General features: G+C 44.3%; 2 protein-coding genes across 2 annotated transcripts in view; both read left to right on the forward strand.

The window, feature by feature from the left end:
* The window catches only part of LOC105464255 (zinc finger protein 729-like), a 424,831-nt gene that overhangs the window by 187,619 nt on the left and 210,297 nt on the right, over positions 1-26,915 (forward strand).
* The window catches only part of LOC139360528 (zinc finger protein 728-like), a 50,393-nt gene continuing 47,837 nt past the window's right edge, over positions 24,360-26,915 (forward strand). Inside the window, 1 exon segment of the mRNA XM_071088046.1 lies at positions 24,360-24,532. Within this exon segment, the coding sequence (XP_070944147.1) occupies positions 24,530-24,532 (3 nt within the window). The 5' untranslated portion in view covers positions 24,360-24,529.

A 26,915-nucleotide genomic window follows, 5' to 3' on the forward strand; every position in this document is an offset into this window, starting at 1 on the left:
TGGTATGAGGAAGAGTCACATCACGTAGGTGCTGGGCCAAGCAATATGTTACAATCCCCACTGTAGGAAGGTCTCAGGAAAATAGAAGAATCACATTATCTGGTTGATCGGCACAGGAACATATCACAATTACCCTAGACTGAAGTGTTACATCCCCTGTGTGTGAAGTCCAGTGATAAGCCACTCTTCCTTTTGTGCACAGGGTTTAAGCAGAAGATGAAAGTCACATCACCTAGCCGCTGGGCTTACAGAATTGTCTCAAGGCCTCCTATGGTCAAAGCCTATTTAAGAGACAAGAATTATATTAGCTGCTCTGCCTATGGAGCAGCCATTTTTTTGTTTGTTTGTTTCTTTACTTCTCTAATAAACTTGCTTTTGTTTTACTGCATGGACTCACCCTGACTTCTTGGGGTCTGGGTCAAAAGCCCTTTTCAGTAACAGCTTTCTGGCAAACTATAAAGGGACCATACTGAGGAGAAAACTTAACTGAAGGAAATAAACTGCAGCACTAATTAGCCAACTTGGGGTAAGTAGTGGGGTAAACTTTACCAGGGTAAAAAATGGGATTGGGTTACAGGCCCAACATAGAAGAGTTAGAGTCTCTCCTAAGACATACTGGGTTAAAGAACTCTCTTAATAAAAAGCTTGAGGCCTAAGTTAGGAAGCTTCGAGTCCTTTCTAAAATTTAGGGTGTTGGCTGGGCATGGTGGTTCACATCTGTAATCTCAGCACTTTGGGAAGCCTGGCAGGTGGATCACCTGAGGTCAGGAGTTCGAGACCCGCCTGACCAACATGGAGAAACCCGTCTCTACTAAAAATACAAAAACTAGCTAGGCGTGGTGACACATACCTGTAATCCTAGCTACTCGGGAGGCTGAGGTGGGAAAATCACTTGAACATGGGAAGCGGAGATCACTTAAATGCAGTTAACCAAGATCGTGCCATTGCACTCCAGTCTGGGCAACAACAGGGAAACTCTGGCTCAAAAAAAAAAAAAAAAAAAAAAAAAAAAAAAAAAAAATTTAGGCGGTTAGAGGCCCCTCTCAGTAATGTCACTCTTGGTTAAAAATAGATGAAGCAGGCCAGGCGCTGTGGCTCATGCCTGTAATCCCAGTTACTCAGGAGGCTGAGGCAGGAGAATGTCTTGAACCCGGGAGGCAGAGGTTGCAGTGAGCCAAGCTCATGCCACTACACTCTGTAGATTAATTTTCCCTGTGCTCTTTGCTGACAGTTGTGCGTGACACGCTTAGGCATGTACAGGATCATGAGACATGGGGAGCTTCTATTCTCAAAAGGGGAAACTTGAGAGCTAATGAAATTGCTGGAAATTTCCTGAGAAATTTGAGACTGAGAAGTCGCCGCCTGAATTTCTCAGTGTCGCTGCAATGGGTGGATCTTTCACTGGCATCCCTGAGCGCCTCCCTTTCCCCAACCTGCCTCAGGCAATGCTTTTCTTTCCTTCTATCCTCTTTCTTTCTTATCTTTTCGGTTATTCAGGGCAACTGTCCTTTGCTTTTTTGTTTGTTTTGAGACGGAGTTTCCCTGTTATTGCCCAGGCTGGAGTGCAATGGGGCAATCTTGGCTCACCACAACCTCCGCCTACTGGGTTCAAGCGATTATCCTGACTTAGCCTCCCAAGTAGCTGGGACTACAGGAATTTGCCACCACGCTCGGCTAATTTTTGTATTATTTTTTTTTTTTTTGAGGCGGAGTTTCACTCTTGTTGCCCAGGCTGGAGTGCAATGGCACGATCTCGGCTCACTGCAAACTCCGCCTCCCAGGTTCAAGCAATTCTCCTGCCTCAGCCTCCCTAGTAGTGAAAGGACACGAAGATAGATGTGTACCCGCCCCCCACCCGCTACACCCTTGTTCTGCTCTCTAATCTTTGCACATACCAGAGATTTCGTAAGTTCTGTGAGTACCTGGTTTTCTGCACGTACCAGAGATTTTGTTTTGCACATACCAGAGATTTTGTAAGTTCTGAGGTAAGGTCACAAGACGTGTTTAAGTAAGATAAACTCTTGCTGCCATAAACCTGCTCTCCCGCCTCAAAGTTTGAACCAAAATATCAGAAATGGCAGGAACCAATCATAGTTAGCCAAATCGCCTTGTTCAAACACTAGCCAATCATATATCTGATTTGTATAATAACTCTATGCCCACTTTTCTTAGACTATATAACATTGTTCGGAGCTGAGTGGGGGAGCTCTCCTGCCCGTCTCGTTTCACGAGCGAGGGAGAGTTCCAGGTTCGAACCTGTAATAAAGATCCTTGCTGCTTAGCTTTGACTCTGGACTCTGGTGGTCTTCTTCGGGGAATAAACGGTCTGGGCATAACAAATGGGGGCTCGTCCGGGATTTCCCCCAAGCCCACCAGACCCCCAAGTCAACGGATCTTAATCTGTAGGTAAGCCGGCTTTGTCACTGTCTCTGTCTTTGTCTCTGTCTGTCTCCCTGAAATTTCGCGAAATCCGTAATCTGTAATCTGTATTGGTCTGTTCTGTAAGTGGCACGGTCTTGGCGGACGCGCTAGAAGACAGCCACTCGGGACTGGTGGGAGACGTCCCCCAGTGCCCATCTGGGGGCCTCCATCCTTGGTTGCCCCGTCTGACTCAGGTCGGAAGTCCGACACGCGCTCGCGAATGCTCATCGTTATTACTGTCTGTCCGTTATTGTTAAGTGTTAAGTGTAAGCCCAAAACGAAACATAAAACCTTTTCTTCCCCTTCCAGGACCGGACCTGTCGGATACTCCCCTCTGCTTCACACTCATTTTCGTACCCCCTTCTCTTTGTAGGAGCAGTCCAAAGATGGGCAACAACCAGAGCACGCCGCTCTCACTCCTTGTTACCAATTTTAAGGATGTGAAGGCTCGGGGGCGTAACTTAAGCGTAGAACTAAAGAAGGGAAAGCTAGTTACTTTCTGCCGTTCGGAGTGGCCCTCTGTCGGCGTAGGGTGGCCCTCCGAAGGAACTTTCTGTCTCTCTATTATTACTAAGGTAAAAACTAAGATTTTCCTGCCAGGGCAGTCAGGACATCCTGATCAAATTCCTTATATTCTAGTGTGGCAGGATCTTGTGGAAAACCCACCACCCTGGATAACTCCATTCATCCCTGAGCCCTGCAAAGTCCTAGTAATGCGACCTACAAGACAAAAGACTCCCTCTGCTCCCTCGGCCCCTGTGCTGCCGGACAGCCAGGACCCCCTAACGTTAGAACCCACATTTCCCCCACCATATCCGCACCTTATCCCGCAGGACCCAGTCCCCCAGGGTGGTGCTTCTGTAGAGGGAAACCGAGAAGCGGAAGCAGCCGAGAGCGAAAGTAACCTGGGGGGGCCGGCCGGCCGAACACGAGGCCGCGTACAGCGGGACCAAGCTTCCCGACTCCCTGACTCCACTGTAGCCCTGCCTCTCAGAGAAATAGGATCGCTCGATGATACCGGGCTCTCCCGTCTCATGTATTGGCCTTTTTCCACCAGTGATTTATACAATTGGAAGTCCCAAAATGCTCGGTTCTCAGATAATCCCAAAGATCTAACCTCGTTGTTAGACAGTGTCATGTTTACTCACCAGCCGACCTGGGATGACTGTCAACAGCTCCTCCGAATCCTGTTCACAACGGAGGAGCGGGAAAGAAACCAAGTTGAGGCCAGAAAACTGGTTCCAGGAGATGACAGCCAGCCAACTGCAAATCCTGACCTCATTAATGCGGCTTTCCCTTTGACCCGGCCCAGATGGGACTACAACACGGCAGAAGGTAGGGGACGACTGCTCATTTATCGCCAGACTCTAATGGCGGGTCTCCGGGCTGCAGCTCGCAAGCCCACCAATTTGGCTAAAGTATATTCTGTGTTACAAGGTAAGACAGAAAGCCCCGCTGTGTATTTAGAGAGATTAATGGAAGCCTTCAGACAGTTTACCCCTATGGACCCGGAAGCACCGGAAAATCAGGCAGCGGTAGTAATGTCCTTTGTAAACCAGGCAACACCAGATATTAAAAGAAAACTCCAGAAATTAGAAGGTTTAGAGGGAAAGCAGATTCAGGACCTCCTTCAGATGGCCCAGCGAGTTTATAATAATAGGGATACTCCAGAAGAAAAACAGTTCAAGGCAACCAAAGAAATGACCAAAGTCTTAGTAGCAGCTTTCCCCCAGGCAGGAAATGGCCAAAACAGAAAGCAGAAAAAGCAAGGCCCTAGGCAAGGATTAGAAAAAGATCAGTGTGCTTATTGCAAGGAACGTGGCCACTGGATTAAAGACTGCCCAAAGAAACGGAGACCAGCTAACCCTACCTCCGTACTCGTTACCCAGGACTCTGACTAGGGAGAACGGGGTTCGGACCCCCTCCCCGAACCCAGGGTAACTTTGCAAGTGGAGGGGTCCCCAGTTCGCTTCTTGGTCGATACTGGGGCGGAACGCTCAGTCCTAACCAAACCAATTGGAAAAATGTCTAAGAAAACATCCTGGGTGCACGGGGCCACAGGCATCAAAAAATACCCCTGGACAACCCAGAGGACTGTAGACTTAGGAACGGGAAAAGTCTCCCATTCCTTCCTAGTCATCCCAGAGAGCCCCTGCCCTCTACTAGGGAGGGACTTGCTGACAAAGATGGGGGCCCAAATCCACTTTGAGCCAGAAGGGCCCAAGATAACTGATTCCCAAAACAGGCCAATATCTATCCTGACTGTCACCTTAGAAGATGAGTACCGACTCCATCAAGAGCAAAAGCCCCCCGATCAGGGAATTGACTCTTGGCTCCAGCGTTTCCCTGAAGCGTGGGCAGAAACTGGGGGCTTGGGGCTAGCTAAACATCGACCTGCCATATTTGTGGAAGTTAAGCCAGGGACGGACCCGGTTCGGGTTCGGCAATATCCTATGCCCCTGGAGGCAAGAGAAGGAATTACGCCCCATATCCGCCGACTCCTAGACCAGGGAGTCCTACGGGCTTGCCACTCATCCTGGAATACTCCACTGTTACCTGTTCGTAAACCCAACAGTACGGACTACAGGCCAGTACAGGATTTAAGAGAAGTTAATAAAAGGGTCATGGACATACATCCCACTGTGCCCAATCCATACACCCTTCTGAGTGCCTTACATCCCAAAAAACAGTGGTATACCGTTCTTGATCTAAAAGACGCTTTCTTCAGCCTTCCTCTGGCTCCCAAAAGTCAAGAACTCTTGCATTTCAATGGACGGATCCTGAGAGGGGCATCAACGGTCAGCTAACATGGACCAGACTGCCACAAGGGTTCAAGAACTCGCCAACCCTGTTCGATGAAGCCCTTCATGAAGATCTGGGTGAGTACCGGCGGCAACACCCTGAAATAACTCTTTTGCAATATGTTGATGATCTCTTAATAGCGGCCAGGTCCCCGGAAACTTGTGTTTGAGGGACTGAGGACCTCCTGAAGACTCTGGGGGAGCTAGGCTACCGAGCCTCAGCAACAAAGGCTCAGATCTGCAAGTCGGAGGTAACTTATCTGGGGTACCTATTAAAAGGGGGGCAACGCTGGCTAACCAAAGCCCGAAAGGAAACAGTCCTACGCATCCCTAGACCCCAGTCAACACGGCAAGTGAGAGAATTCCTGGGGTCGGCAGGGTTCTGTAGGTTATGGATACCCGGATTTGCCGAGTTAGCCAAGCCCCTATACCAGGCAACAAAGGAACGGCAGCCCTTCAATTGGACGGAAGAGGCTGAGCTGCCCTTTCAGCAAATCAAAACTGCCTTGTTATCAGCCCCCGTGCTGGGGCTCCCTGATGTCTCCAAGCCCTTCCACTTATACGTGGATGAAAGTAAGGGTGTTGCAAAAGCCGTGTTAACACAGTACCTAGGCCCCTGGCAGAGGCCAGTTGCCTATTTGTCAAAAAAATTAGATTCAGTGGCTGCTGGCTGGCCACCCTGCCTCCGGATAATCGCGGCGACCGCCCTAATGGTCCGAGACGCTGATAAACTTATCATGGGGCAAGAGTTGTGCGTTATAACCCCGCATGCCATTGAAGGCGTCCTCCAGCAGCCGCCGGACCGATGGATGAGTAACGCCCGGCTCACCCACTATCAAGGACTGCTGTTAAACCCCCTCAGAATAACTTTTCTGCCCCCAACCTCTTTAAACCCTGCTTCACTGCTGCCAAATCCAGACTTGGACGCCCCGTCCCATGAGTGCACTGAGATACTGGCTCAGGTGCATGGGGTGCGGGAGGACCTGCAAGATCGTCTGCTCCCCGACACAGAACTCACCTGGTTCACTGATGGCAGCAGCTATGTCCACCAAGGCCAGCGGTATGCAGGAGCGGCTGTAACGTCAGAGACTGAGGTAATCTGGGCGGAACCCTTGCCTCCAGGGACATCGGCCCAAAGAGCCGAACTGATAGCCCTTACACAGGCCCTCACCCTAGGGGCAGAGAAAAAACTAACAGTATACACGGATAGCCGCTATGCTTTTGCTACTGCGCACATACATGGGGCCATCTACAGAGAAAGGGGGCTATTAACAGCCGAAGGCAAAGAAATAAAAAGCAAGCAAGAGATCCTAGCTCTATTAACTGCTTTGTGGAAACCAAAGAAATTGGCTATCGTACATTGCCCTGGGCATGAGAAACCAACTACGCCAATTGCTCGAGGCAACTTCTTAGCCGACCAAACCCCAAGGAGCATAGCAAAAGCTCCCAGTCAGCTCCTCGCGCTCCTGCTCCCCGATCCTGGCCCGCGAAATTTGCCATGTTTTCCCGACTATACCGAACAGGATCGCGAATGGATGAACACGCTTCCCCTAAAACAGGTTAAAAATGGGTGGTGGACTGATATAAATGACCAAACCATCCTACCAGAAAAATTAGGACGGCAGGTGTTGGAACACATCCACCGGACAACCCACCTGGGTGCCCGGCGAATGATGGACTTAATCAGGCACGCCAAGTTTAGAATCAGGCGCATAGCTGAACTGGCCAGCGATGTCACAACAAATTGCAAAGCCTGCCAACTAAACAATGCTTGCCCCCAAATCCAGACCACCACAGGAATTAGGTGTAGAGGAACTAGGCCTGGTATCTATTGGGAAATAGACTTTACTGAGATAAAGCCTGGAAAATATGGGTATCAGTACTTACTTGTCTTTGTAGATACTTTTTCAGGATGGACAGAAGCGTTCCCAACTAAGAGAGAAACTGCTCAGGTTGTAGCAAAGAAAATTTTGGAAGAAATCCTCCCCAGGTATGGCTTTCCTGTCCAAATAGGGTCAGACAATGGACCAGCCTTCGTTGCTAAGGTAAGTCAGGATTTGGCTTCCATTCTGGGGGCAAATTGGAAATTACATTGTGCTTATAGGCCCCAAAGCTCAGGACAGGTAGAAAGGATGAATCGGACTCTGAAGGAGACCTTAACTAAATTGACCATGGAGACTGGCGCTAATTGGGTAGTACTTCTCCCCTACGCTCTGTTCCGGGCCTTAAATACCCCTTACAGACTAGGCCTCACACCATATGAAATCATGTATGGCAGACCCCCACCCCTGGTCCCCAGTCTAAAAGATGACTTACTCAAACCTGAAACTGAAAATGTCTCTGAGCTCCTGTTCTCCTTACAAGCCTTACAGAAAATTCACCAGGAAATTTGGCCCAGACTACGAGAACTGTACGAGGCAGGACCTCCGCCGACGCCTCATCTGTTCCAGCCGGGAGACTGGGTCCTAGTCAAGCGCCACCGGCAAGAAACTCTTCAACCCAGGTGGAAAGGACCACTGCAAGTACTCCTGACTACTCCCACCGCTCTCAAAGTAGAAGGCATCGCTTCGTGGATCCACTACACACACGTCAAACCAGTGGACCCAACATCCGACCTTCTCGAGCCATATGGAGCACCGGTTACATGGACTGTAGACAAAGCTAAGAACAATCCCTTAAAGCTAACCCTGCGCCGTCATCCCCATAGCCGTAACCATGTCTAGCTTACCTATGCTTTTATGCCTTATGCATCTGACTCTCCTCACTGCTGCGCCGTCTAATCCCTATGTCTGGAGGTTCTGGCTCTATGAGAACAAAACTCACCCCGGGGAAACCCCCCAAGCGGGTAAACTGCTAGCTAGCGCAGACTGCCCCCCCTCAGGGTGTAATACTATAGTTTACCTCAATTTCACTAGGTTCCAGATTGCCCAACCAGCAATACCCATGATCTGTTTTGAATATGATCAAACTGAATATAATTGTAAAAATTATTGGTGGCACCAGAGTGCAGGTTGCCCATATAGCTACTGTAAGACGCACTCTGTCCGATACTGGAGAGAACGACAAGGGTGATATTTTTACAAAACTGAGTCTCCCGTCACTTACACTTGGATAATTAGAGACCCATGGGACTCTCGGTGGACAACCCCACAACATGGGGGAGTATATTACTCATCAACTAGTACCTGGCCCAGTAGCCATTTATATCTGTGGAGAAGTCTAGTCCAGATTCAACCCTTAATCCACACACAAATCCACAGGCAAGAAACCAAGCTATCACAAGACTTGCAGCCCTTCTCCTGGCTAACTCTATTACGGGAAGGGCTAGCATTCGCCAACCTCACTGGTTTAGGCGACTTGTCCTCTTGTTTTATGTGTGCAACCCTAGGAAGACCACCATTAACGGCTGTTCCTCTATCCTCCCCTCCCACAAACTATACAGGTTTTAACTCATCGATAGTCACGATACCCGATGTAGCCCTGTACCGTGACCCATACCAAGAGAAATACCCCTATTGTTATTCGGCATTTAGCAACAGCCTCTGTAACCAATCGGCTACATACCCTAATAGTCCCATATATGCTCCCCCTGGTGTGTTCTTCTGGTGTAATATGACTCTGTTAAAAACTCTGTCCAAAAGCATCTCTGATGGACAGTTGTGTATCCCTGTTACCCTAGTTCCCCGACTGACACTGCTAACCCCGGCAGAGTTCATAGGCTGGGAGGGACCGCCCCAACTAAAACTGCGCGACATAGACGAGCAGTTTTTCTACCACTAATTGCCGGAATATCCTTAACCACCTCTGTCGTCGCAGCGGGGTTAGCAGGAGGGGCCCTACAACACTCCATGATAGAAAACGACAAGCTGTTACAACAATTCTCTGTTGCTATGGAAGACTCCGCCTATTCCCCAGCCTCCCTTCAGCGGCAGCTCACCTCCCTAGCACAGGTCACTCTTCAAAACCGCAGAGCCTTAGACTTACTCACGGCTGAGAAAGGAGGTACCTGTATGTTCCTCAAAGAAGAATGCTGTTTCGATATAAATGAGTCAGGGTTAGTTGAGGAGAGAGTCCAACGCCTACACGAACTAAGCTTAGAAATGAAAAAGCAAAAATTCACTACAGCCGCTAACAATTGGTGGAGCTCTTCAATGTTTTCCCTTCTGGCACCCCTTTTAGGCCCCCTAATGTCTTTACTACTTCTATTCACTATAGGCCCCTGTGTGGTAAATAAAATTTTACAATTTGTCAGAGAAAGGTTTGATACCATCCAACTAATGGTCCTCCGTAGCCATCACCAGCCTCTCCTGCACCCAGAAAGTGAGGCTATATTATAAGACTCTGGAAATCCAAGATTGGACATCCAGTTACTTATGAGAAGGGAGAAATGAAAGGACACAAAGATAGATGTGTACCCGCCCCCACCCGCTACACCCTTGTTCTGCTCTCTAATCTTTGCACATACCAGAGATTTCGTAAGTTCTGTGAGTACCTGGTTTTCTGCACGTACCAGAGATTTTGTTTTGCACATACCAGAGATTTTGTAAGTTCTGAGGTAAGGTCACAAGACGTGTTTAAGTAAGATAAACTCTTGCTGCCATAAACCTGCTCTCCCGCCTCAAAGTTTGAACCAAAATATCAGAAATGGCAGGAACCAATCATAGTTAGCCAAATCGCCTTGTTCAAACACTAGCCAATCATATATCTGATTTGTATAATAACTCTATGCCCACTTTTCTTAGACTATATAACATTGTTCGGAGCTGAGTGGGGGAGCTCTCCTGCCCGTCTCGTTTCACGAGCGAGGGAGAGTTCCAGGTTCGAACCTGTAATAAAGATCCTTGCTGCTTAGCTTTGACTCTGGACTCTGGTGGTCTTCTTCGGGGAATAAACGGTCTGGGCATAACACTCTGATCTTAGTTATTTCTTGTCTTCTGCTAGGTTTTGAATTTGTTTATTCTTGCTTCTCTAGTTCTTTTAATTGTGATTTTAGGGCATTGATTTTAGATCTTTTCTGCTTTCTCTTGTGAGCATTTAGTGCTATAAATTTTCCTCTAGACACTGCTTTGTCTGTGTTCCAGAGATTCTGGTATGTTGTGTCTTTGTTCTCATTGGTTTCAAAGAACTTATTTATTTCTGCCTTCACTTTGTTATTTACTCAGTAGTCATTCTGGAGCAGGTTGTTCAGTTTCTATGTAATTGTGTGGTTTTGAGTGAGTTTCTTAATCCAGAGTTTTAATTTGATTGCACTGTGGTCTGAGAGACTGTTTGTTATGATTTCTGTTCTTTTGCATTTGCTGAGGAGTGTTTTACTTCCAATTATGTGGTCAATTTTGGAATAAGTGGGATGCTTTTCAGCATTCTTTGTATGTAGGGCTTATGCAGTGCCAGTGTGCTTTTTCAAAATGTGGTTATTTTGAAAGGTTTTTCTCTTTTTATTTGGCAGGACAGATTTGCTGATGGTATTATTCTAACTTAAAAGTAAATGTAAAACAGGAAAACCCAAAAGTATATAAAAATTAAACACAAGAACTGGGCACCGTGGCTCACGCCTGTAATTCCAGCACTTTGCTGGAGACCGAGGTGGCTGGAATACCTAATGTCAAGAGTTTGAGACCAGACTGACCAACATGATGAAACCCCGTGTCTACTAAAAATACAAAAAAAATTAGCCAGACATGATGGAGGGTGCCTGTAATCCCAACTATTCAGGAGACTGAATCAGGAGAATCACTTGAACCCAGAAGGTAGAGGTTGTGTTGAGCCGAGATCATGCCACTGCACTCCTGCCTGGATGACACAGTGAGGCTCTATCTCAAAAAAAACCCAAAAAATATAGCAAGATCCTTTGGGAGGCCGAGGTGGGTGGATCACTTGAAGTCAGGAGTTCAAGACCAGCCTTCCCAACATGGCAAAACCCTGTCTCTACTAAAACTACAAAAAATTAGCAGGGAGTGGTGGCAGGCGCCTGTAATCCCAGCTACTCGGGAGGCTGAGGCAGGAGAATTGCTTGAACCCGGGAGGCGGAGGTTGCAGTGAGCCAAGAACTTGCCAGTGCACTCCAGCCTGGGTGTCAAGAGTGAGACTCCATCTCAAAATCAATCAATCAATCAATCACTAACATATTCTTGCTTAAATATTTAATTTTGTTAAGACGTCAATACAACCTATAGTGGTAAACAAATTCGACGTAATTTCTATAAAAATACTAATAGCACAGGTTGTTTAAACAGAAATATTCTTTAAAGTTTTTAAATTTGATTATGAACTATAACTAGCCAAACGCCCATGAAAAAGAGGAGCCAATATACTTTCTCATTTCAAAACATGTTAAAAGCTATAACAGAACAATGTAGTACTGACACAAAGATGGATAAACAGATGATAAATCAGAATAGGGAGCCCAGAAATGAACCCTTCTGTAAATAAGCGAACTTCCACAAAGCTACCATGAGCACACAATAAAGAAAAGATAGTATCTTCAAAAATTAATGCTGAAAACTGAATATCTGCACTGATAAAGCTGGATTTTTTCCTTGAACCATATGCAAAAAAAATTTAAATAAAATACTTAGATATAAAAAATAGCTAACAAATCTCTTAAAAAAAAACGTGGAGAAAAGACGTAACATTGGCCTTGGAATCATTTTCTTAAATGACATTAAATGCATAAGCAACAAAGAACAGAAAAATTTAACTGAAATATACTTAGAAATTTTTGAACATCAAAAACAAATTCAAGAGAGTGACAATGCCTCCTAGAAAATCAGTGAAAATATTTGCAAATCACATGTGATAGAAGTTAATATTCAGAATATATAAGCAACTCTTAAAACTGAACAATAAAGTTGAATAATGGGATTTAGAAATGGAAAACTAATTAAACTAAATTTTTATCAAAAGTATAAACAGGGCCAGGCGCGGTGGCTCAAGCCTGTAATCCCAGCACTTTGGGAGGCCGAGACGGGTGGATCACGAGGTCAGGAGATCGAGACCATCCTGGCGAACACAGTGAAACCCCGTCTCTACTAAAACTACAAAAAAAACTAACTGGGCGAGGTGGTGGGCGCCTGTAGTCCCAGCTACTTGGGAGGCTGAGGCAGGAGAATGGCGGGAACCCGGGAGGCAGAGCTTGCAGTGAACTGAGATCCGGCCACTGCACTCCAGCCTGGGCGACAGAGCGAGACTCCGTCTCAAAAAAAAAAAAAAAAAAAGTATAAACAGGAAGAGTATTTGAACAGACACACAAAATTACTATTTTGTAGAGGAATGCATAAAAATTACAATGAAAGACAAAATAACTTCACACCCATTAGAATAGCCACTAACGATTTTTTAAGAAAACCAAATCTGTTGATGATGCTATGAAAATGAAACCTATGTTAATTGTTGGCGGAAAAGAAAGATGCAGGCATTATTTTAAAATGTTACAAATGTTCCTCAGATAATTAAACATAAAATTATAACCAATTATAGCAATCTTATTTATAAATTTATTTCCAAAGTATGCAACACAGAACCTGGAAGAGATATTTAAATGTTTATGCTTATTGTACCAGAATTCACAAAAGTCAAAAGGCTGAAACAACTTAGATGTCCCTTGATTTATAAATACATCAAAAAAAAATTTAACATATACAGACATGGAATATTATTCAGGCTTTTTTTTTTTTTTTTTTTTTTTGAGACGGAGTCTTGCTCTGTCTCCCAGGCTGGAGTGCAGTGGCCGGATCTCAGCTCACTGTAAGCTCTGCCTCCCGGGTTTACGCCATTCTCCTGCTTCAGCCTCCCCAGTAGCTGGGACTACAGGCGCCTGCCACCTCACCCGGCTAGTTTTTTCTATTTTTTAGTAGAGACGGGGTTTCACGGTGTTAGCCAGGATGGTCTCGATCTCCTGACCTCGTGATCCACCCATCTCGGCCTCCCAAAGTGCTGGGATTACAGGCTTGAGCCACCGCGCCCGGCCTATTCAGGCTTAAAAAAGAAAATCTTGTCACATTTTAAGGTAAATTTTGAAAATATTATGTAACGTGAAATAAACCAGTAACAAAATGATAGATACTACATGATTCCATTTACATGAGACAAGTTAAATAGTCAGACTCATAAAAACAGAAAGTGGAAAGGTGTTTGCCAAGGGCTGGAGAGACGGTAAAATGGGCAGTTGTTACTTAGTGGGTATTGAGTTTTAGTTTTAAAAGATGTAGAACCTCTAGAAGCCTTTCGCATAACCAGGTGAATATACTTTAACATGCCTGAAATCCACAGCTTTTTTTTGACAGAGGGTCTCACTCTGTCACCCAAGCTGGTGTGCAGTGGCAAAATTATGGCTCACTTCAGCCTCAAACTCCCAGGATAAAGTGCTCCTTGTCCCTTGATCTCCCAGGTTGCTGGAACCACAGGTGCACACCATCATGGCTTGTTATTTTAAAGATTTTTGTGTAGAGCAGGTCTTTACATGTTTCCTCAGCTTGTCTCAAATGTTTGGGCTCAAGTGATCCAGCTGTTTTGACCTCTTAAGTTTCTGGGATTACAGAGGTGAGCCACTACCATGCCTGGCCATAAAATGTACACTTAAATAGATTTTTAAATAATCAATTTTATGTTATCTGTTTTTAAAAAAATTATTTTAGAAGGAAAACTAAATGTAGAATTATAAATATTTTCTAAAATTACCTTCAAATCACAAAAGTGTTTCACACAAAGGAAATATATATTCATTATTAAACACAGGGTGAAAATAAGATTATTTTCACAACTGCTCAGACAAGGTAAAACCACCACTGAAAATCAACTAAGAAAGAATATATACGAGATAAGCCATAATAATAATTGGGGTCATATTTATAGATAAAAACAGAAACATATAATCTTTTTTTTTTTTTTTTTTTTTTTTGAGACGGAGTCTTGCTCTGTCGCCCAGGCTGGAGTGCAGTGGCCGGATCTCAGCTCACCGCAAGCTCCGCCTCCCAGGTTTACCCCATTCTCCTGCCTCAGCCTCCCGAGTAGCTAGGACTACAGGCACCCGCCACCTCGCCCGCCTAGTTTTTTGTATTTTTAGTAGAGATGGGGTTTCACCATGTTAGCCAGGATGGTCTCGATCTCCTGACCTTGTGATCCGCCCGTCTCGGCCTCCCAAAGTGCTGGGATTACAGGCTTGAGCCACCGCGCCCGGCCTCAGAAACATATAATCTGATGGTGATAGACATATGGCTTATTTATTTATTTATTTATTTATTTATTTTTTTGAGACGGAGTCTTGCTCTGTCCCCCAGGCTGGAGTGCAGTGGCCGGATCTCAGCTCACTGCAAGCTCCTCCTCTCGGGTTCACACCATTCTCCTGCCTCAGCCTCCCGAGTAGCTGGGACTACAGGCACCCGCCACTTCGCCCGGCTAGTTTTTTGTATTTTTTAGTAGAGACGGGGTTTCACCGTGTTAGCCAGAATGGTCTCGATCTCCTGACCTCATGATCTGCCCGTCTCGGCCTCCCAAAGTACTGGGATTACAGGCTTGAACCACCGCGCCCGGCCTAATTTATTTCTTAACTAAACCCTACATTGACTTAAAGTGCACAAACAGAATTGCAAATTGTCTAGAATTACAATATGTAAGTAAAACAAAAAAACACAATACACTGATATTAAGAAACTGACACTAAAAAGCACACCTATAGAACTGCAAAATAATAATAAAAGTAATGTTTACTCATAAGATCTGGTATACAACATTGATGTACCATTAAAAAAACTGTCTAGATAACTACAATATTTGACTGTATCTGTGTACTCATGGAAGGCAGGTATTTTGAATCATCGACATGCACTGCATGGCAGTAAAATTTAAGAGAAATTGCAATATAATCATAAATAGAAGATTCTAATGATAAGCTTTTAATAAATAAGCATTAAAGAAAACTAGAGGTAAATTTCATTAATGTCATGTTTATATATGCTATTCTTACACAATATATGCTACATATATTCTTAAAGAATCTATGCTATTCTTACACAAAATGAAACTGCTGTAATTTAACTTTAGAAGCAAAGAATAGTCTTACCAGGGCTGGGCGCGGTGGCTCAAGCCTATAATCCCAGCACTTTGGGAGTCCAAGACGGGTGGACCACGAGGTCAGGAGATTGAGACCATCCTGGCTAACACAGTGAAACCCGGTCTCTACTAAAAAGTACGAAAAACTAGCCCGGCGAAGTGGCGGGCGCCTGTAGTCCCAGCTACTTGGAAGGCTGAGCCAGGAGAATGGCGTAAACCCGGGAGGTGGAGCTTGCAGTGAGCTGAGATCCCGCCAGTGCACTCCAGCCTGGCAACAGAGCCAGACTCCGTGTCAAAAAAAAAAAAAAAAAAAAAAAAAGAATAGTCTTACCTTGCTAAATAAATTAAAAAAAAATCTTGCAGAATGTAATTAAAGCCTCTGATATATAAAACAAATATCTGGGAAGAACTTACTTTATTATTTAAATATAAGCTGAAGAAAGTGAATGGAAATCATATAATTCCTTTCTGTCTGCAGCAAACTTAAATGTATAACTAAATATTTTAGTAAATATGGAATGCCTACTAATTATCTAATTTACTTCAGGTATAACACGTAAATTCTAACATGTCCTAAATGTCTGAATCTAAAATAACAGAGAAATTTGAGATAGAAAATAGAAAGTAAAAATGTATAGGGAGAGCAACATCAGTAAAATAATAATAATAATAATAGAAAAGGTGACCTATTTTCTTTTTTTATTTCTGAGATGGAGTCTCTCTCTGTCGCCCAGGCTGGAGTGCAGTGGCGCAATCTTGGCTCACTATAACCTCCGCCTCCTGGGTTCAAGGAATTCTTCTGCCTCAGCCTCCCGAGTAGCTGGGATTACAGGTGTCCACCACCATGTCCAGCTAATTTTTGTATTTTTAGCAGAGACGGGGTTTCACCATGTTGGCCAGGATGGTCTCGATCTCCTGGCCTTGTGATCCACCCACCTTGGCCTCCCAAAGTGCTGGGATTATAGGCGTGAGCCACCATGCCCGGCTAGGTGACCTATTTTTTTATCCCCTGATAGCAAAAAACTTGTGAGCCATCCCTGACAAAAATGTCTTTATGAAAGATCCAGGCATCCTGGCTCATACCTGTAATGATAGCTACATAATACATTGAGGTTGAAGAATTTCCTCAGGCCAGAATTTCAAGACCAGCCTGTATTATGTAAAAAGACTTCATCTCTAAAACAAGTACCTTCAAAAGAGCTTTGAGATCCAGGGATGGAGTTGTCAAACCCTCCTAAAGCCCAAGATTGAGGAACGTTCTTTTTAGGAGACAGGCTTCTATTAAGGTGGCAAACTACGGAACCTCTGTTCTTGGCTATAGACCAAAAAATAACCAACCCAACTTGCTCCCACTGAGAATTCTGAACTTACCCTATAACCATTCCAAACTCCTCCCAGTCAAAACCTGGGAGAACTTCTGCTCTTCCAGAGGCCTGGAGGAAAACACCCATTTGTAGCCATACAGTTTAACATTTTACTTCTAGCTCCAAGCCACAGTTCATGGCCAATTCTGCCTAGGTAGAATCCCACACAGTGACCCGGGAAGATGCTCTCTAGTACTCAGTGAAAGGCATCCTCATCCACATCGTGACGTAAGGCCCACCATATGCAGACCTGACTGCAACAACTTCCCCTAGTGTCTGCTCTGCAGATGAAAGTCCTGAAGGATATTCAGTCTGTCCAATAATAAAATGGGAATTACAACTACCCAAGCCTTTTGTAACAAGCCAACTAAAGGTAAATCCTCTGTAGGCGCAGCAGCCTTGTGACCAATCTACCACCTCTGCCTATTACAAATGAAGAGGTCATCCTATAAATATGGGATCTTTGCCTCTTGTTACCAGTTTATATAAACTTGAAGAGGTTTTCGTTCAATGAAATTTTCAAAAACCAATGCAAAGCAAAACTATATTGTGCCCATTGTCAATGTTTCCATTTTAACATAACCCTGGAAGTATGTAGCAGAAGAGTTAGGCAAAAATACATTGTTTAAAGCCATTGAAATTGAAGACAAGTAAGTAAAGAGTTGCTGTTTGCAGATCATATCATATTATATATTTTTAAAAAACCATAAACGGTAAATTTAAGGCCAGGCATGGTGGCTCATGTCCGTAATCCCAACACTTGGGGAGGCCAAGGCAGGCAGATCATTAGAGGTTAGGAATTCGGAACCAGCCTGGCCAATATGGTAAAACTTTGTTTCTACTGAAAACAGAAAAATTAGCCATGCATGGTGGCGGGCGCCTACAGTTCCAGCTACTCAAGAGTCTGAGGCAGGAGAATCACTTGAACCTGGGAGGCAGAGGTTGCAGGGAGGCAGAGGTTGCAGTGAGCCAAGATCATGCCACTGCACTCCAGCTTGGGCAACAGAGTAAGACTCCATCTCAAAGAAAAAGAATATATTTTAGCCTAAAATATTAACTCCATGCTTCAGAAAGATAAATTTTCTTGTTTCACCTAAGTTATACCTTAAGAAATGCAATGAGATAGACAACAACATAAAAATAGTGGGGGACTTTTATACGTTACTTACAGCATTACACAGGTCATCATGAGAGAAAGTGAAACAAACAAACAAAAATCAATGGGCTTAAACTATAACTTAGAACAAATGGACTTAACAGATCTTTACAGAATATTCTACCCAGCAACTACAGAATATATATTTTTTTCATCAGCACATAAAACATTCTTCAAGATAGACCATACGATAGGTCACAAGACAAGTCTGAATTTTTTTTTTTTTTTTTTTTGTAACAGCGTCTCACTCCGTCACTAAGGCTGGAGTGCAATGGTGCAATTTTAGCTCACAGCAACCTCTGCCTCCCAGGTTCAAGGGATTCTGCTGCCTCAGCCTTCCAAGTAGCTGGGATTACAGGCACATGCCGCCATGCGTGCCTGCTTTGTATTTTTAGTAGAGATGGGGTTTCACCATATTGGCCAGGCTGGTTTTGAACTTCTGACCTCAGGTTATCTGCCTGCCTTGGCCTCCCAAAGTACTGGGATTAAAGCGTGAACCACCATGCCCAGCCCCTGAATAAATTTAACAATATCAAAATTTTATCAAGTACTGTCTTAGACCGCAGTGGAATAAAATTAGAAATCAATTCCAATAGGAACACTCAAAACCATACAAATACATGAAAATTAAATAACCTGCTCCTGAATGACTGTTGCATCCACAATGAAATCAAGATGGAAATTAAATAACTCTTTAAACAGAATAATAGTGACACAACATATTAAAACCTCTGGGATACAGCAAAAGCGGTGCTAAGAGGAAAGTACATAGCATTAAATACACACATCAAAAAGTTCAAAACACCACAATAAACAACCTAAGATTACACCTCAAGGAACAAGAGAAACAAGAACAAACCAAACCCAGCAGAAAAAAAAAAAAAAAAAAAAAAAAAATCAGAGCAGAACTAAATAAAATTGAAACTTAAAAAATATAAAAGATAAATAAAACAATAAACTAGTTATTTGAAAAGATAAACCAAATTGATAGACTATTGGTGAGATTAACCCAGAAAAGCAGAAGGAAGATCCAAATATGCTCAATAAGAAATAAAAGATCATTCTGAGTTTTTGGCCAGGCGCGATGGCTCAAGCCTGTAATCCCAGCACTTTGGGAGGCCGAGACGGGCAGATAATGAGGTCAGAAGTTTGAGACCATCCTGGCTAACACGGTGAAATCCCATCTCTACTAAAATATACAAAAAACTAGCCAGGTGTGGTGGCCAGCGCCTCTAGTCCCAGCTACTCGGGAGGCTGAGGCAGGAGAATTTTGTAAACCCGGGAGGCGGAGCTTGCAGTGAGCCAAGATCCGGTCACTGCACTCCAGCCTGGGCGACAGAGTGAGACTCCATCTCAAAAAAAAAAAATAAAAAGAAAGAAAGAAAAGATCATTCAAAGCTACTATGAATACCTTTACATGCTCAAACTAGAAAATCTAGAGGAATTCCATAAATTCCTGGAAATATACAACCCTCCTAAATTAAACCAGGAAGAAATAAAAACTCTGAACAGACCAATAACAAGTAGCAAGATTAAACTAGTAATAAAAAATTGCCGCTGGGTGCAGTGGCTCATGCCTGTAATCCTAGCACTTTGGTAGGATGAGGCGGGTGGATCACTTGAAGTCAGTCTGCTAGGGATGCAGAGATGATTTAACATAGGTAAGTCAATACATGTTATCCACCAAATAAACAGAATTAAAACCAAAAATTATATGACTATCTCAAAATACACAGAAAAATCATTTGGCAAAATCCAGCATCCCTTTATGATTAAAATCCTCAGCAAAATTGGGATAGAGGGAACATATTGTAAGGTCATAAAAGCCATCTATGACAGGCCAGGTGTGGTGGCTCACACCTGTAATTCCAATACTTTGAGAGGCAGAGGTGGGCGGATCAACTGAGGTCAGGAGTTTGAGATCAGCCTGGCCAACATGGTGAAACCTCATCTGTACAAAAATACAAAAATTAGCCAGGAATGATGGCGGGTGCCTGTGGTCCCAGCTACTGGGGAGGCTGAGTCCCAGAGGTGGAAATTGCAGTGAGCGGAGATTGTGCCGTTGCACTCCAGCCTGGGCGACAGAGCAAGACTCCGTATGGAAAAAAAAAAAAAAAAAAAAAAAACTATCTATGATAAACAGCCAACATTACACTGAACGGGAAAAAGTTGGAAGGATTTTTTCTGAGAACACAGGACAATAATGCCCACTCTTACCACTTCTATTCAACATAGTAATGGAAGTCTTAGCCAGAGCAATCAGAGTAAAGCAAAAAATAAACAGCATCTAAATTGGTAAAGAGGAAGTCAAACTGTCACTGCTTATCAATGGTATAATTGTATAGCTGGGAAACCCTAAACACTCATCTAAAAAGCTTTTAGGGCTGGGTGCAGCGACTCAAGCCTGTAATCCCAGCAATTGGGGAGGTGGAGGCAGGAGGATCACCTGAGGTCAGGAGTCCAAGACCAGCCTGGCCAACGTGGTAAAACCCCGTCTCTACCAATAATACAAAAATTAGCCACGCGCGGTGGCAAGTGGGTGTAATCCCAGCTACTAGGGAGGCTGAGACAGGAGAATCACTTGAACCCAGGAGGTAGAGGTTGCAGTGAGCTGAGATCATGCTACTGCACTCCAGCCTGGGCGACAGAGTAAGACCTTGTCTCAAAAAGAAAAAAAAAAAAAAAAAGAAAAGAAAAAAAAGCTTTTTGATCTGATACGTAAATTCAGTAAAATTTCAGGATACAAAATCAATGTGCACAGATTAGTGGCACTGGTGTACACTAACAGTGACCAAACTAGGAATTAAATTAAGAACTCAACTCATTTAAAAATAGCTGCAAAAAAAATAATAATTAGGAATATGTCTAACCAAGGTGGTGAAAGATCTCTACAAGAAAAATTACAAAATGTTGCTAAAAGAAATCACAGACAATGGAAACAAATGGAAACATATTTCATGCTTATGGATGGGTAGCAATCCTATTGCAACAATGATAAACCAACCAAAAGCAATCTGAAAATTCAATGTAATTTCCATCAAAATAGCATTATTATTCTTCACAGAACTAAAAAAAATCCTAAAATTTATATAAAATAAAAAGAGAGCCTCCATAGTTAAAGCAAGAAAAAAAAAAAAACCCAAAAAAACCAAAAACACACACACAAAAATCTGAAGGCATCACATTATCTGACTTCAAACTATACTACAAGGGTATAGTTACCAAAACAGCATTGTATGGGTATAAAAATAGACATTTAGACCAATGAAACAGAATAGCGAAACCAGAAATAAACCCAAATACTTACAGCCAACTGATCTTTGACAAAGTAAACAAAGATATAAAGTGGGGAAATAACACCCTATTCAATAAATGGTGCTGGCATAATTGGGAAGCCACATATTGAAGAATAAAACTGGGTCTTCGGCTGGGCACAGAGGGTCATACCTGTTATCCCAGCCTTTAGGGAGGTTGAGGTGGGTGGATCACGAGGTCAGGAGTTCAAGACCAGCCTGGCCAAGATGGTGAAACCCCGTCTCTACTAAAAATACAAAAAAAATTTAGCTGGGTATGGTGGCGGGTGCCTGTAATCCCAGCTACTCGGGAGGCTGAGGCAGAGAATTGCTTGAACCTGGGGGGCAGAGCTGAGATCACGCCACTGCACTCCAGCCTGGGCGACACAGCGAGACTCCGTCTCAAAAAAAAAAAAAAAAAAAAATGGATCTGCATCTCTCACCTTATAAAAAAATTAACTCAAGATGGATCAAATACTTTAATCTAAGACCTGAAACTACCCGAATTCTAAAGCCTTGGAAAAACTCTTCTAGACATTGACTTGGGCAAAGAGTGCATGACCAAGAACCCCAAAGCAAATGCAACAAAAACAAAGACAGATGTGACTTAAACAATTCTCAAAAGAAAATATACAAATGGCCAACAACAACAAAAAATACTGAACATCACTGATGATTAATGATCAGGGAAATGCAAATCAAAACCACAATGTGATACCACCTTACTCTTGCAAGAATGATCATAATTGGCTGGTCATGGTGGCTGATGCCTGTAATCCCAGCACTTTGGGAGACCAAGACTGGTGGATCACCTGAGGTCAGGAGTTCCAGAGGAGCCTGGCCAACATGGTAAAACCCCGCCTCTACTAAAAACACAAAAATTAGCAGGGTGCGATGGCTTATGTCTGTAATCCCTGCTGCTCCGGAGGCTGAGGCTGGAGAATCGCTTGAACCCGGGAGGCGGAGGTTGCAGTGAGCCGAGATCGCACCACTGCACTCCAGTCTGGGCCAGAGAGCGAGACTCCATCTCAAAAACAAACAAACAAACATACAAACAGAAAAGACCATAATTAAAACATCAAAAAATGGACCAGGCACGGGTGGCTCATGCCTGTAATCACAGCAAACTCCCTCTCGGAAAAAAAAAAAAAAAAAAGAAGAAAAGAAAAGAAAAGAAGGGATAAAACCCCAAATGTTGTGTGCCCTCACTTATGAGTGGGAGCTAAGCTATGAAGATGCAAAGGCATAAAAATTATATAATGGGGCCAGGCGCGGTGGCTCACGCTTGTAATCCCAGCACTCTGGGAGGCCGAGGCAGGCGATCACCTGAGGTCGGGAGTTCAAGACCAGCCTGACCAACATGGAAAAACCCTGTCTCTACTAAAAATACAAAATTAGCCGGGCATGGTGGCGCATGCCTGTAATCCCAGCTACTCGGGAAGACTGAGGCAGGAGAATCGCTAGAACCTGGGAGGCGGAGGTTGCGGTGAGCCGAGATCGCGCCATTGTACTCTAGCCTGGGCAACAAGAGCGAAACTTCGTCTCAAAAAAAAAAAAAATTAAAAAATTAAAAATTAAAAAGAATTATATAATGGACTCTGGACATACAGCGGGAAGGGTGGGAGAGGGAGTGAGGGATGAGAGACTACATATTGGATACAGTGCACACTGCTTGGGCGATTGGTGCACCTAAATCTCAGAAATCACCACAAAAGAACTTATCCATGTAACCAAACACTACCTGTACCCCAAAACTACTGAAATATAACAATTTAAGACAAAAATAAAACCCCCCAAACCCCATAAGTTGAAGTTTATATGCTTTGGCTTTTTTTTCCAGAAATGGTCTCACTCTGTCACCCAGAATGGAGAGCAGTGGCTTGATCAGGGCTCACTGCAGCCACAACCTCCTGGGCTCAGGCAGTCCTCCTACTTCAGTCCCTGAATAACTTGTACTACAGGTTCAGGCCACCATGCTAAATTAGCTGGGCATGGTGGTGGGCGCTTGTAATCCCAGCTACTCGGGAGGCTGAGGCGGAAGAATCGCTCGAACCCAGGAAGGCGGAGGTTGCAGTGAGCTGAGATCAAGTCATTGCATTCTGGCCTGGCTGGCAGAGCAACATTTGTCTAAAAACAAAAAAAGATAAAAATAAAGATTGTTTCAAGTTAAAAAAAAAAAATCTAATAAAATAAAATAGAAAAAGTTAAATAACTATAAGAGATTATAAGGCCGGGCGCCATGGCTCATGCTTGTAATCCCAGCACTTTGGGAGGCTGAGGTGGGCGGATTGCCTGAGGTCAGGAGTTTGAGACCAGCCTGGCCTCAACATGGTGAAACCCTGTCTCTACTAAAAAAACAAAAATTAGCCAGGCGTGGTGTCAAGCGCCTGTAATCCCAGCTTCTGGGGAGGCTGGGGCAGGAGAATTACTTGCACCCGGGAGGTGGAGCTTTCGGTGAGCTGAGATCGATCCACTGCACTCCAGCCTGGGCGGCAGAGGGAGACTGTCACAAACAAACAAACAAACAAACAAACAAAAAAGAGATTATAAAATTTATGTGAAAGTTAGAGTGTTCAAAAATGACAAATTTGATGGATTTATTTATAAGATTTTACTAAAATTAGGTTTAGGTTTTTTTTTTGTTTTATTTTTTGAGATGGCGTTTCACTCTTGTTGCCCAGGCTGGAGTGCAATGGCCCGATCTCAGCTCACTACAACCTCCACCTCCTGGGTTCAAATGATTCTCCTGCCTCAGACTCCTGAGTAGCTGGGATTACAGGCGCCCATCACCACACCTGACTAATTTTTGTATTTTTAGTGGAGAAGGGGTTTCACTACGCCGACCAGGCTGGTCTTGAACTTCTGACCTCAGGTGATCTACCCGCCTCGGCCACCCAAACTGATGCCATTAAAGGAGTAAGCCATCACGCCCGGTCTTCAGTATTGATAATACACTATTACTAAAGTAAAAATTGATTTACTGTTGAACAAAAATTTTATGTATTATTAACATGGCAGTAAACTATATTTGTTCACATTTTGAATACATTTAAAAAGAGAGTAAAGAAGAGAAAGAATTTTCCCATGCTCTGGGGTGGGCCCGGCTCAGCTCAGGGAGGAAGCCCTGCCTGGAAAGGCTGCAGCCTTTTGTTATCAGAAGCATCTGATAACATCTTCTGTCACTCAGGGCCTGAAGGGGCGGGGCCTTAAACATCATCCAATCAGGGACGCTGGGCTGGGACCGTCCAATCAGGCATGCAGCTGGAGCAGACAGGGCGACTTCCGGGATGTGGTCGGACCTTTGGCTCTCGCCGCAGCCGGAGGTCAAGGTGGGGTGCTTGCTGCTGTGTGTCTTCTCCTCCTAGAGGCCCAGCTTCTGTGGTCCTGTGACCTGCAGGTATTGGGAGATCCACAGCTAAGTCGCCAGGACCCCCTGGAAGCCTAGACATGGTGAGTGTGCCGGGTCCGACATCCGGAGAGAGTGGCCGGGGCTGGTTGGAACCGGCTGTGGCGGGACTCAGGCCTCCCCGCAGTCAGCTCCACAATCTGTGCCCGAAGTTCTCCTTGCCTAGCTCCACCTCAGTCCGCTTCAGCCATAAGATGGCGGCTGCGCTGACCCCCGGCCCCCGGGCGTCCTGTCTCTAACCTGCGCTATAACTGTGCCCTGGCCTGGAGACCTCTTGGGGCAGCTCTGCACCCGCAGCGCGGAGTGTCTCACATACGTGCAGGGACCATGGGAGGGTCGTCAGAGGAGAATCCTGACTCCGCGTGTGGGTTCATGAATGGGAAGAGGTTTGGTCCGTGAGGTTCCCAGCTCCTGTTTCCTCTTATTAAAAATTTACGGAAGTCAGCGCACAAATATAAAATAATTTATCCAAAGAGTGGTTCCAAAATTGTAGAGCACCCAGCTGTGGGTTGTAGTTTATGGTCTATTGAAGGGATTTGACGGAAGAGTTTTATAAGGCGCATAATGAAGAAAACCAAATTCAATAATTGGTTAGGTATAGTTAGGTAGTTTCTTAGTTTGTACTATCAAGATGGAAATTTCTTGATTATGTTGTCAGAGATTAATTGGCAGTTTATAGTTTCTTAAGCCTGAATTTTTTTCCCCAATATCGTAATTTACAAAAAGTGCATTTGAATTAGTTTGTTTTTTTGAGACAAAGTCTCACTCTGTCGCCCAGGCTGGAGCGCAGTGGCACCGTCTGGGCTCACTGCAATCTCCGCCTACCAGGTTCACGTGGTTCTCCTGATTTAGCCTCCCAAGTAGCTGGGATTACAGGCATGCGCCACCACGCCCCCTTAACTTTTTTTTTTTTTTTTTTTTTTTTGAGAAGGAATCTGGCTCTGTGGCCCAGGCTGGAGTGCAGTGGCGCCATCTCGGCTCACTGCAAGCTACGCCTCCCGGGTTCACGCCAGTCTCCAGACTCAGCCTCCTGAGTAGCTGGGACTACAGGCACCCGGCATCACGCCCGGCTAATTTTTCTATTTTTAATAGAGACAGGGTTTCACTGTGTTAGCCAGGATGGTCTCGATCTCCTGACCTCGTGTTTCACCCGCCTCGGCCTCCCAAAGTGCTGGGATTACAGGTGTAAGCCACCGCGCCTGGCCGGATTAGGTTTTTTAAAAGTAGAATTTAGGAACTAGAACCTCTTCAGTCTAACTGCCTATTTGCACACCCCACAAGGAACTGCTGTTTCCTTGCATTTTTCACATGTGTCCCAAGCAGGGCCTCAAGTCTATCCCCCATCCCCTATTTCTCCAGCCTGACTCTGGCTTGCAGTAAAATACTTAATTTCCTCTTCCTTCTGACATTCCCAAATGCCAGTTTCCCCTCCCTTATTCATATTATCAACTATTTGTCCTTTAGTGTACTTTTTGATACCTGTTTTAATCATTTTTTTGACAAAGCATTTGATGGCACATTTAAAAAAAATTGTTTTCTGTTTGTAAATATTTTTTCTTCTGTTTTCCCTAGACACAGATATCAGAATGTTTTGGGGGTCAAGGTTTCCCTTTGGAAACTTTATAGGGAGATGTGTCCTCAGCTACCCTTCAATTTTTTTCTTGGACCTGAGATTCAGTACTGTCTGGGGAAAAACCAGGATACCCGCCATGGCTATGTCTGCGAGAGTGTCTAGTGAATATCAGTTCCTGGGTCATTTTCTCCCCTAAGACAACCTGAGGTATGGAGTGGAGCCTCTCAAGAGAGCAGGTGAATGCCCTTTGACTGAGAGGCATCTTCTGGTGCGCTGTTTTTTTGGAAAGCTACCCCCTTGAGATACTAATATTGTCTTTACCCAACCCAGCTTCCATTTCTTGGAGACGCGTTGCTGTTCAGACAATCAGATGCTGGTAGTGAAGGGGAAACCAAAATAATTTTTGCCCCTGGATTCTCTTAGGGGACAGAAAAATAGTGATAGAAAAATGGTAAAAAGTTTGTGAAATAAAATAGCACTCCAAAGACAAAGAAAAAAAACTGATCCCAGTGAGATGGTGCAAGAACTTGCAAAGTGAAATATACCTGGGGCACTCACTGGGGCAGAGTTTGTTCAGAGTCTCCTGAGAGAATGATTATTGAGCACTTAAGTGAACAGGATGGGGTGGGAGAATCTCTAAAGTCATTGGATGGCCTGACTTGACACACGAGTCAGACATATCTGTACCTTGAAATGATTAAGTGATTTCTTCACTTATTTTGACCAGGTTTTTGTGTGTGTGTGTGTGTGTGTGTGTGTGTTTTTTTTTTTTTTTTTTTTTTTTTGACAGTGTTTTCCTCTGTCGCCCAGGCTGTAGTGCAGTGGTGCAATCTCTGCAGTGCTACTTTTTGTAT

The sequence above is a fragment of the Macaca nemestrina genome, chromosome 20 (genome assembly GCF_043159975.1).
Source record: "Macaca nemestrina isolate mMacNem1 chromosome 20, mMacNem.hap1, whole genome shotgun sequence".
Taxonomy (NCBI): domain Eukaryota; kingdom Metazoa; phylum Chordata; class Mammalia; order Primates; family Cercopithecidae; genus Macaca; species Macaca nemestrina.